The sequence below is a fragment of the Monoraphidium neglectum genome (assembly GCF_000611645.1).
Source record: "Monoraphidium neglectum strain SAG 48.87 unplaced genomic scaffold scaffold01143, whole genome shotgun sequence".
Lineage (NCBI taxonomy): Eukaryota > Viridiplantae > Chlorophyta > Chlorophyceae > Sphaeropleales > Selenastraceae > Monoraphidium > Monoraphidium neglectum.
The window spans coordinates 5,558-17,169 of NW_014012485.1; the positions used below are offsets into that span (position 1 = coordinate 5,558).

Sequence of the window (11,612 nt, forward strand, 5' to 3'; positions counted from 1 at the left end):
GGTCTTGTTAGTCGAGGACCGGCGAGTGTCACCTGGTGGCAACGGGTGATGGCTTGAAGGCGCGCGCCGGGGCACTTGCAAACCATATAATCCGTCCAGAGCAGATTTCTTCACTTTGCTTACTTCAAGCGTCCACTTGAATACTGTGGCTGTAAGGGAGCCTGCCTCACCACGAGGGGAGAGGGATCCTTGCCCCTCAGCAAGGGCGGTGTCCCTCCACCTTCCGCCCTGCTGACCAGCCGTGAACCAAGCACACAGGACGACATTCTGAAGACTACGTGTGCGCCCAGGCCAACGCCGGTGCACAAAGGGGCAAGCGGTCGGCAGAACCCAAGCACCAAAGCCAGGCTTGCTGAACAGAGTTGCAAAATGCACGCTTTCTGAATAGCATTTTCCACGCAATGTCATCACGAGCCCTTCACTTGACACCCAGAAAGCAGGCTCTCGTTGCAGGCTCACACAGCCGCTAGGCGCAGTCGCCATGTCCCGCTCCATACCGCAGCACACACACACCATCGATCGCCAGCCTGCCGGTCACCAGCGCCGCCCCCTCTTGCTGCTCCCCCCGCGCCCGCCAGCCTGCGCGAGGGCGGCCGGCGGCGCGGCGGGCACGGGTGGCGCAGCGCCCGCGTCGCTCTCAGAAGGCTCGGATGAGAAATGGAATGGCTCCTGTTGGCAAGGGCCGTCCGCCGCCGCCGCGGCGCGCGCGCCACCACCGCTGCCGAGACACGGGGAGGATGCAGCGGGCTCGGGCGGCGGGGCCTCCTGCAGCGGGGCTCTGCCTTGCGACTCGCGGCGCGCCCGCTTGGCCGCGGCGGGAGCAACGACTGCCGGCGCGCTGCCGCCGTCGCCGCCGTTGACAAGCGCGCTTTCCTCCGCCGCGGCCCTGCGGCGCCGCGGCCCGGCGCGAAGCCGCGGGGACGGGGCTGCCTCTTGTTCGGTCTCGCCGCTGTCCTCCTCCTCCTCGCCACCGCCGTCATCGCCACCGCCGCGCACGCCCCAGTCCCAGTCGTCCATGCCCGGGCGCTTCGGCAGGGCCCTCGCGCGCGCGCTGCGCCGCCTCACGCCCGCGCCCGCCGCGGCGCCCCCGCCGAGGCCGTTTGTGCACGCTGGCGCGGCCGCTGCCTCCGTGCCGGCCTGGATCGCATCAGCTGACTGGTCCTGGCCGGAGCCCGCCGCGCCCGTTGCGGGTGTGTCGCTGTGCGCAAAGCGGCGGCCGCCCCACGCCAGGCCCGACGGCGTGAGCGCCGCCTGCCTGCGCGCGCTGCGGCGCAGCGTGGTGGGGGGGGGTGGGGCCCGAGGACCTCGCGGTGGATGGCTCTGCCTTTACAGCCGGCGCCGTCGCCGGCGCGGCCGCGCCGCTGTCTTCTCTTGGCGCACTCGCTGGCGCGCTAAGGCGCCGCGTGCCGCGCCACCCCATGCCGCCGCCCGCCGCCGCCGCCGCGGTCGTGGGGACGCCGCCGTGCACGGCGGCCGGGGCCGGCGGCGCAGGGCCGGACGCCTCGGCGGGAAGCCGCTCATACGCAGCCGCCAGGTCAGCAAGGGGCAGCTTGGCCAAGCCCAGGGGACCCTTCGCGCCCCAGGAGGCTGGGTCCGCAGCAGCCCCCGCCGTCACCGCTGCAAAGGCGGCGGCCAAGGCCGCGGGCATGGATTGCAGCACTTGCGGGTCAATCGAGGGCAGCGGCTGCAGGAGCAGGGAATGCGCTGCAGGTTGCGATGCCGCCTGTTGAGCCACACCCGCAGGCGGCAGCCCTGGCAGCGACGGAGCGCCCGGCGCCGCGGCGCCCGCCTCGAGTGGACGGCTCCGCCTGGCGGCCGGCTGCTGGCGCGCCCGGCTGCCGGGATTGCACGCGGGCTGGAAGGCACCAACGCCCCCGCCTGCGTGTGGCGTGGGCGCCGCGAGGGCGAGCGCGGGGTCCGGCAGGGGGAGCGGGATGGGCAGAAGCCCCTGCAGGCTGCCCCGGAGCGCCGGCGCCCCTAGGGACAGGATCCTCTGGACGGCCGCCTCCGCCGTCATGCTGACGTCATCGACTGCAGAGCCCGCGCTGACGTCATTAGTGGGGGCAGCTGACGCGCTGACCTTGTCAGGCGGCGCGGCCGCGCTGGCGTCGGCTGAGGGCGCTGCCAAGGGGGCGCCCAGGGCGGCAGCGGCGCCGCCGCATGCGAGCGCTGCTGCGAGGGCCGCCAAGGGAGCTGGCGGCGCGGGCGCTGGCGGCGGGGGCGGTCCGGGCTGGCTGGCAGGGCGCCCCTCTGGCAGCTGGTGCTGCTTGTGCGGCGGCGGCAGGGGCGGCGGTGGCAGGGCGCAGGCCGCAACCAAGGCGCTGGGAGAGTCCAGGGTCGGGGGCCAAGCCACGGCGCCCAAGTCGGCCGTGCCTGGGCGCACCGGCGGCGGCGGCATTGGCTGAGGAGCGATCTGGAGCCCCTGGATTGGGGGGCCGCTGCCCGTGAGTCCGAGCGCCTCCGCATCTGAGCAGCCCGCCGGCGCCAGCAGCGGCGGGCCGGCGCCGGCGGCGCCCGCTCCCTTGCTGATCCCGCTGCCCACGGCGGGGCCGTCCACGCCTGCAGCGTCGGGGGTGCCGTCGTCCGCGCCCGGGCCGCCTGGCTCAAGGGCCAGCGCCTGCAGGACTTCCGGCTGCCACAGTGTGGCCCAGGCCCTGGCGGCCGTGGAGGTGGGGGTGGTGCCAGGGGGGGGCCTTAACCCTCTGGGCCCCGGCCCAACACGCTAATTCTGGGTGCACCACAACAGCACCCAGAGCAGCTTGCATGGGAGGCGGCGGTGTGCGCTTGCCTTGTGTTAGTTATATTGCGGTCATGAATACCCCTCAACGTGATATCACAACGTATCATCCGCGTGAGGAGAGCAGCGACAATTGATCCGAGTCGCGACAGCGCACCGAAGCGTAACGATGCTTAGCAGCGCGGCGCGCGCGGTAAGGGATACAAGTTACTCGACGATACAGTATGCAGTGTGTACGTTGAAGACACCGAATTTGTGCGGCGACAGCGCGGGTGACGCAGGCGGTTGCGCTGCACCCCAGCTTGACAGCAGCTGTTGTCCAATTGTGCTCCATAGGACTCAAATACATAGATGTTATTATTTACTTTATGGAGCATTAATCAGGCCAGAGGCCCTGCAGCACCCTCTGGGCACACCCAGTCACCCTGCGAACCAGTGACAATCATGCCCCGCCTACGTCGTCTGCACACAGCCTTGAGCCAGCCAAGGGCACAAGAATGTTGGTTTTGAGGGTTTCCGAACATATAAGCGCAGAAGAGGCATCATAAACCCATGCATGATGGCATGGATTGAGGTGCAGCAAGACTGTTTTTGCGGTCTGCATCAACTGCAGGATTTGCGGCTGGGGTCGGCTGCATCCACCGCGGCCACTCAAATCGAGCAACGATAAAGTCACATATGTGTGATTGAGCACGCATATACGCTTGCGCACCGCTGGAGCACACGATCTACGCGGTGCTCCCCCGAACTTTGCATTTTCGCATCTTATGGGGCGTGGCTATCGCATGGGCGCCAGTGCTGGTGTATTGACCTGATTGGACGCGGGCGGAAGTGTTTTTGCGGTCTCGCGCGGTGCTGCAAGGGGCTTTTGGGAATTAGAAACCCAACCAGGCTATGGTCCATCCGGTTTCTATCCTGCTAGTTGCGGGTTGCGCCCCCCGGCGGCCCCCGCCCGCAATCTGGAGATGAAGGGGCACCTACTGCAGCTTGCAGAATGGAATTTGGTGCTGTGTGCTGCCCACAGCAGCTTGGCAAAGTTTCGGCCCGTGGCCACGGCCACGGTCGGGGCTCAGAGGGTTAATGGCTGGATAGAGGGCAGAAGGGAGGGATCGGGGCCACAGGCATGCCAGCAGTCAGCATGGAAGTAATCTTGCTTGCGGCGCTCTGCCCAGGACGATGGCGCGTCAACCCCCTTTCAGATGTGCACGCTCGCACATACACATACACACACGCATTCACATGCACACAGGAACACACACACACGAACACACACACTCTCTCACATTAACCTTCACACATACATACACATATGCACACGCTGGCACGAGCACACATTCAGACACGAGCACGCCAACGCGCAGCAGCAAGAGCACCCCCGCGCCCCCACCTGACGAGAGCATTGAGATAGCGGCAGCGCGCCCCCGGCCCGAGGCCCCCCAAAAGCTCCGCCCGCGCCGCCACCAGCCGCCTCCCCAAATCTGACCGCGCGAACGCCGCCGCGAGCCCCACCCGGCCGGGCGCGTGGAAGTGCGCCAGCCGCAGCAGCGCGCGCGGCGCCGCGCGCGCCTGCAGCTCCCGCTGCCACGCGCGCATCTCTGCAAACGCAGCCGCCTCGCGCTCTGAGCGGCGCGCCAGAGAGGGGTCTGCCGCCACCGCCGCTCCCGCCGCGCCTGTGCCCGCAGCCGCGGCGGCGGCCTGGGCCATGAAGGCCTGCATCTCTCTCTCCCACTCGGCCGCCTCGTCAGCATCAACCCACCAGGCCAGCCACCTGGCAATCGTTGGGTGGTAGGGGGTGCCGCGTTTGCAGCGCGTGGCGGCAGGAGAAAGGAGCGGCGGAGGGTGAGGTGGGGAAAGGTGCAGTTGCGGGCGCAAGGGCGCGTGCTCTCCCCATTATCTTGAAAGCAGGGGCCTCTATTGAACCCAGTGTCAGCCCGATCAGACCTAGGCCGCTCCTCCTGCGGTCCCCTGGTCAACGCGGCCCCCTGGTCTAGACAGCAGTACTGCCGCATGCCTTGCGAGCTCGCATGGCCGGCCTGACACGACCGCAAAGCGGCCGCCCTTCGCCCAATGCGGCACCCAAAATGCCCCATGTCGCCCAGCAGGTTGCCCACCAGCGATGCAGCGCGTCCAGAAACCGCTCACGCCTGAGCCGCATGGCGGCCAGCGCTGCTCCGTCAGAGCCGCCGGGGCCGCCGCAGTCGCCGTCCGGCAGAGCGCCCCGCGCCAGCGCATGGCCGAGGAGGAGGGTGACCGTGCCGTGGGAGGGGCACGCCGGGTGGCTGGCGGCGTCGGCCGCGCGCGCCGCGGCGGCGGCGGGGCTGAGGGAGGCAATGGCCTCGCGGCGGCCGGGGATGAGGGAAATTGTCCTCAGCTCGAGTTCCATCACTGCAACAAATCCCACGATATGAACAGTGTTTGTGGTGTGTGTTATTGAGACGTGTATGCATGTAAGCGCTGAGATGGGGCGGGGCGCCTCGGGTGCGCCGCGCGTCGCTGCGGCAGACTGACCCGCCAAACCAACCCGCGCTTGAACCACCCCACGCGCTCGCGCAGCCCTGCGGCTCGACCAACCCCCCGTCTCCTAAACCACAAGCTGCCTGCATCCACCCTCTATCCGCCCTCAATACACCCTCACGCAACCCTCCATCCACCCCACATCCGCCCTCCACCCACCTGCCAGGCAGGCGTCCAGAGTCTCCCCCGTCATCATCGCCGCCGCCGCGTCCGGGTCGCGCCTCGCGGCCACGTGCAGCGCGCGCAGCGCGCCCTCCGGCCGCTGCGACGCCCAGCGGGCTGCAGACCCCGGCGAGGGGCCGGGCCCAGGCGCGGCGGGGCGCGGCTGGAAGTCAGGAGCGAGGGAGGGGTTCGGCCCCTTGAGGTTCGCGGGCTGGCCGGCGCCTCCGGTCGTGAGGAAAAGCTCGGCAGGCTGCGAAGGCGCGGGCGACGCGTCTCGCTCATTCGGCTGCTGCTGCGGCTGCGCCAGCTGCTGCTGCTCCAGCTGCGGGGACGGGGGCGGGAGAAGCAGCGACCCCTGCTGGTGTGGCTGGGGCTCCGGCGGCACGGGGGTGTCCGCGGCTTCTGGCGTCGCCGCGGCGCCGCCTGCGCCTCCGACTCCGCCGACGCCGTCCCCGCCAGGCGCCAGCAGCAGCGGGGAGGGCGGCGTCGGTGCCCGCGGCGGGCGTGGGGGACGCCGCGGGGGCCGGCCGCCGGGGGCGGCGGTGGGGCACGCCAGCAGCGCCGCGACGGCCCTCTCTGTGTCATCCGGGCTCTCTGCAAACTGACGCGCCGCCTCGGCGGTCGTGGCAGCGGGCGGGCTGGCCTCCTTGGGCGGCGGCCCGCCGCCGGCGCCGCTGTGCGGCAGCAGGGGCCTGCCCTCGCCGGCGGCGGCGATCGGGAGCCAGGCCTTCGCGTCGCCGCTTGGAGTTGGCTGTTTGATGGGGCTGCTGCAGGCTCTGAGCAGGGGGCGCTGTGCCGAAGCCTCGAGCTGCGGCGACTGCGGCAGAGCGCGCGCCAAGCCCGGCTCTGCCGGGCTGGACGGCCGCAGCGCGGGTGATGGAGGGTGCAACCCCGGCGCCGCGCAGCTCGGTGGACGTGGCGCTGGGGCGGCGGCGGCAGCGGCGGCAGAGGGCGGGGCACTGGGATTGATAGCCCGCAGCGCTGTCGGTGCTAGGCCGGTATCGGCAGGCAGGCAGCCGCTGCCCCACTCCTCGTCCAGTCGCCGCGCCGCCGCCGCGCGGCGGCGCGCGAGCTCTGCAGAGGCGTCGTCCCCTTTGCCGCCCCTAGCGACAGCGGCGCCACCGGAGCCCTGGGAAAGCAGCGCATTGTGCGCAGGCGCGGCCAGGGGCGCATGCAGGGGCGCTAGGGCCGGCTCGCTGCCGCCGAGGTCAGCGCCGTCTGCCCTCCACCAGTCTTCATCGTACCTGTGGGGCGTCAGGTTGTCAGGCGAGAAGGGCCAGGCCTGGTGTGCGGCGGCGCACTGCATGTCGACGCGTCGACAGCCCCGGTCGTGCTGCTCGTTGTTGCGCATCCGAAGGCATTGACACCAAGCGACCCCACAGGCGTGTGGATGTGCGCAGTGTGCACGAGCCAGGCGCAAACACCGGCGCTCACCAGCCGCCCTGCATCAGCTGTTGGGGCGCGTCCTGCGCCTCAGCACCCAACAGCGCCAGCGCGCCGCTCGGGGCCCGCCGCGCGCCCCGCGGCGCCGACGCCGCCTCGAAGCGCCGTGCCAGTGTTGCGCCGGCGTCGGACCCAAAGATCGCATGAGCCAGGTCGTGGCGGCCCGCCCAGACCAGAACGGTCAGCAGGCAGGCGTTGTGGGCTGGAGGAGAGGGTAGGGGCGGGGTGCTGCATGGGGTCAAGGCGGGGTCAAGTGGAAGGGGCATGGCGACTGCATGTTTGCGCGGTGGGGGGTCATCCTGGCGGGCTCAGGCCCTGCGTGCATTGGCATGCGCATGCGCATGGCCATGGGCATGCACATGCACATGCACATGCGCATGCAAAGCAGAGCTCGTGCAAGAGTAACCAGGGGCTGCATAGCTGCGTGTGTGCCTGCCTGCATGCATGCCCCTATAAAGGGGCATTCATGCAGATCTGCCATGCAAAGCCCGAACCCTGCGAGCCGACGGGTCCACCCATGCCATACGCACGTTGCCCTGCCCACCTTCCTCGAGGCCGCCGGGCGCATGCTGGGCGCCATGCATGGCAAAGGAGCGCCCGACGCGCTCCCGGAGCACGGCATCACACATGCCGGCGTAGCCTCGGTTGCAGCGCGCGTCGGCAAGCGTCCGCCTCAGGCGCGAGAGCCACGTCTGGCCCTGCGCCGTCCCACCAATGTTGCCGCCGGACGTGATTACCTTCAGGGAGGCGAGCGCCTGCATTTTGACATCGACAGGGCGGGCGGGGTTGAGAGGGCGCCGGGCTGCGCTCACAGGGGCCTCGATCGAGGGGATGGTTACTGGTGGTAGAGCAGGGGTGCAGCGACCCCCTCCCTCACCGTTGGGTCTTGCAGCAAGATATCAAGCAGGATGGCGGCATCGCGCTCGTAGGGAGCAAGGATGTCGTTTAGCTCCTGCTCCTGCAGCATGGCGTCCGCTGCTGCAAACAACGCCGGCCCTGTCGCAACTGCTGCGACTGTTGTCGTCTCAAAACCAGCACTGGCTTCGGCCTGCGCCTGAAGTTCCGCCATTATGCTTTCAAGCTGCATAATATGACGTGGTTCGTACATCAGTGCCACCTAGCAGCACGGCGCACGAGTCGAGTCGGGCGATCTCGTAGATCTCATAACTGCAGCGAGGCCCCGCCAGCAGCCTGAGTCGAAAGGCATATGCACATGAATGAATGATTTTTGACTCATCGTCTCAGTGATGGTTGCTTGAAGGCCTGTCACTCCGTCGTTTGAACTCATGCCATGAGTCAACTCTTAGTACTGTGGTACTGCATGGGCAACGAGGTGTAAGTTGCCATGCCTCATGACAAACTAAAAAGAAACAGAGACCGCAGGAGCTCGCAGCAGCCGCCGAATGCATCATCATCATACGAGTTTGCTGGCTGGCCAGTCAGCCACACAGAATTCATGCCGCAATGGGATGATACAGTACATCATTCTCAGGCATGATGCAGCAGCTGAGCAGCAGGCGCCTGCACCCGCGCCCGGTCTCGATGCATCAAAGCCGTGGGCGCTGCGGCACGTGTTTGCCCCAGCATGGTTGGGTGGGATGCTGCGCATGTGCTGTCAGCCCTTGTACCGCACACCCCTGCAGGGTGAGCTTGCAGCAACCGGCTACAAGCTCCCCGATATGACAGATTAAATAGTCTGACAGCTAATCCATCATGCAGCATGATGCGGTCGTGACTTGGACCATGTCACGCGCTTCCCTTCCCCCTTGCCCATGACCCATCACGCTCTCGCCGTCCAGCCGAGCGCCCTGGATTCTTTGGTGTCGGAAACCGGCACATTTGGGCACGCTGATGTCGTGATAATCCGCCATAGTTGCTGTGTTTTGGACCACAAGTCTGCTGTTCCATAGGGTGGGCTGCAAACCACACGGTAGTCCAGATCAAAACAGTGATCCGAGGCACCATGCTGGCGAACGCCTTACGTGGCGTGCTCAGCAATGGAGGATGGATGGCCGCAGGCTCTAGGCTTATACAGGGCCTGGGCGCGTCAGCAGCTGGCTCACGAGCGGCCAGCTCGCACGCTGAGAACACCAACACCTTCCTACGCGAGGTGCGATCAATTGATCGTGAGGCAATGCTTGACCTATGCGCATGCCCGACACCCGGCACGCCGCGCCGCGGCAGCGGGCGCTCCGCGCGGACGCGCCAGGTCAGGCGCGCACGTGTCCCTGGTGGCGGGCCGGAGCCCTAGCGCCGGCCGCCCCCTGACCATGCCGCATGCGCATGCGAATCCCATGCATGCTGCAGGCGCTCGACCAGCTGGAGTACCCGGAGCGGCTGCAGAAGCTGCTGCTGACCCCCAATCGGGAGATGGTGGTCGAGCTCGTCGTGCAAAAGGACAACGGTGGGTGCGGCCGCTGCCTCGGCTGCCGCCTTGGGACCCCCAAACTCAATACAAAATCAACGGCGGCAGCCCGCCACACCACGATGCCGCCTGTCAGCCTGTGCTCGACGCGCTGCGCCGAACGCAGCGGGGCGCGGCCCACGGGCGGCAGCGGCCCCCAGCGCAGCCAACCCGCCACGAGCGTATCACAGCGGCGAGCCGCGCGCCGCTCGCCGCCCCAGAAACCCCACGTTGCCGGCCACTAGTGGTCACAAATCTCACTATTCTCCATCTCTGCCGCAGGGGAGATCGAGGTGTACAACGCGTACCGCGTGCAGCACAACAACAGCCGCGGGCCCTTCAAGGGCGGCCTGCGCTACCACCCGGCCGTCGATCTCGACGACGTGCGCAGGTGATGATCTGAGCTGTCATCATGTGCCCTTGGACTATTTCAAAGTTTGAGAGCGTTTGGAAGGCGGTCCACGGGGAGAGGCATGTCTGGGTGCATCTGAAGTGCGTGTTTTCAATATCATGGGGGTGTCGGCTTGGTGGGAGGGGTCGTGGCAAGAGCGCTTGGCGCGCCCATGCCTGGGTGTGAGCAAGGTGGTTTGTCGGATATTTATGCATGCCCTCCCTGCCACCGATAAACCCTCAGCCTGGCGTCGCTCATGACGTGGAAGACGGCGGTGATGGACATCCCCTTTGGCGGCGCCAAGGGGGGCGTCACTGTTGACCCCAAGAAGCTGAGCGAGAGGGAGCTGGAGAAGCTGACGCGGAAGCTGGTGCAGGTGGGGGGCATCGGATCAAAGTCGGGGCTAGGGTATATGTGATACGAATGGGGGTCCGATGGTTCAGGATTTGGGTTGGGTTTACACCTGATGTCAACAATGCGAGGGGGGGGGGGCGCCGGGTCAGGATCACAGTCGGGATGTATTTACAATTTGAAGTTGCATGATCGCCTGATTGGGGGGCCGCTCAGGCTGATGGGATGCGTCTTTTGGTGTGTTGGGGCCCAAGTTGGGTTGTTGTGTGATGTGTGGGTGGGTGGTGGGTGTGAGTGTCGTTCACTCGCTGGTTCTCAACGACAAACACACACACACACACACACGCGTGCGCGCACACACACACACACACACACACACACACACACACACACACACGCACACACACACACTCACACACACAACCCCAGGCCATCAAGGAGATCATTGGCCCCAGCGAGGACATCCCTGCGCCCGACATGAACACTGACTCACGGGTGGGGGGGTGGGGGGGGCAGACAGCCTCACGCGGCTCATGCCCTTACTACTTGTGGGAGGGCATGACATGCATGGGCCGGGGAGGGGGTGGCCGACATCGCCGGTGCTGAACGGAGCCCCGCGCATGCCAGGCCCCGCCGGCGCCCGAGGCTTGCGCGTGCATGTGATCTCCGCCCTCTGCCTCATGTAATGCCCTCCCCGCCCCTCAGATCATGTCGTGGGTCTTTGATGAGTACAGCAAGTACAAGGTGGGGTAGAAGGCGGGGGTTGGGATCTGGTGGGGGTGAGATCACGGGGATCTCACAACAGCCCCTGGATCCAGGAGGGCATTCTCAGCTTTGACAGATCATGGGTTTTTTGCTCCCCTCATGATGGGAATTAGGGGCAAACTCGTCACACACTCCGATGAGCCAGATGAATTGAATTCCAAATTCAAAGAGACGGCGTGGACCTGCCCTCACCCCCTCCCCTTGCGTTGCCCCGGATTCCCCTGATCCTTGAGACCCACACAGCCAATAGCCTCCGCTCCCCCCCCACCGCCCCGGCCCCCGCCCGCTGGATGAAAAGTACGCCCTCGCCCCCCGTCCGTGGAAAGCCCGCGACTAAATGCCTCCGGCTCTGCTGCCTTCGACCCCCTCCACCCTCGAAAACACCCCCAGGGCTTCAGCCCCGGCGTGGTCACTGGCAAGCCGGTGCACCTCCACGGCAGCCTGGGGCGCGACGCGGCGACGGGGCGGGGCGCGGTGTTCGCCACGCGGGAGCTGCTCAAGCACATGCAGGCGCGGCTTGGGGTGGGGCGGGATCCCGGCGGGTTTAGGGCTCGATGTCGACCCTGAACCCTGGGTGGGGCAGGCGTTGCTTTTAAGAGTGTACGGGTGTGTGGGGAGAGGAGGGTGGATTCGCTGCTGCCGAGGTGCGCCAGCAGGCAAGGGCCTTGACCGCCGCCCGGCCCCGCATGCCGCCACGTGCGCTCGGCGCGGGGCGCCGGGCTCCGGGCGCGGCGGGTCGCGGGCTCGGGTTGCCCCTGGCCCCAGCCGCTCACGGTCGCCCCCCCCTCCCCAAAGCTACTGCCCCACACTGAGCCCGCCACGGGCCCGCGATCACGTCCCCCATC

The 11,612-nt window shown here is 67.5% G+C and overlaps 2 protein-coding genes across 2 annotated transcripts; one reads left to right on the forward strand and one right to left on the reverse strand.

Annotated features, from left to right (window-relative positions):
• Positions 1-3,806: 3,806 nt before the first annotated feature.
• On the reverse strand, positions 3,807-7,925 carry MNEG_6803 (hypothetical protein; the record flags this gene model as incomplete). The annotated part of the gene is made up of 8 exons (XM_014044724.1): positions 3,807-3,821; positions 4,247-4,505; positions 4,849-5,122; positions 5,411-5,735; positions 6,525-6,657; positions 6,848-7,058; positions 7,401-7,611; positions 7,734-7,925. The coding sequence occupies 8 exons, from the start codon at positions 7,923-7,925 to the stop codon at positions 3,807-3,809; spliced, it is 1,620 nt and encodes a 539-aa protein (XP_013900178.1).
• A 939-nt stretch (positions 7,926-8,864) lies between these two features.
• MNEG_6804 (glutamate dehydrogenase (NAD(P)+)) lies at positions 8,865-11,334 on the forward strand (the record flags this gene model as incomplete). The annotated part of the gene is made up of 7 exons (XM_014044725.1): positions 8,865-8,966; positions 9,164-9,260; positions 9,543-9,651; positions 9,895-10,027; positions 10,432-10,497; positions 10,708-10,746; positions 11,158-11,334. 7 exons carry the CDS (start codon positions 8,865-8,867, stop codon positions 11,332-11,334), a joined length of 723 nt encoding a protein of 240 aa, XP_013900179.1.
• Between the last annotated feature and the right edge of the window lie 278 nt (positions 11,335-11,612).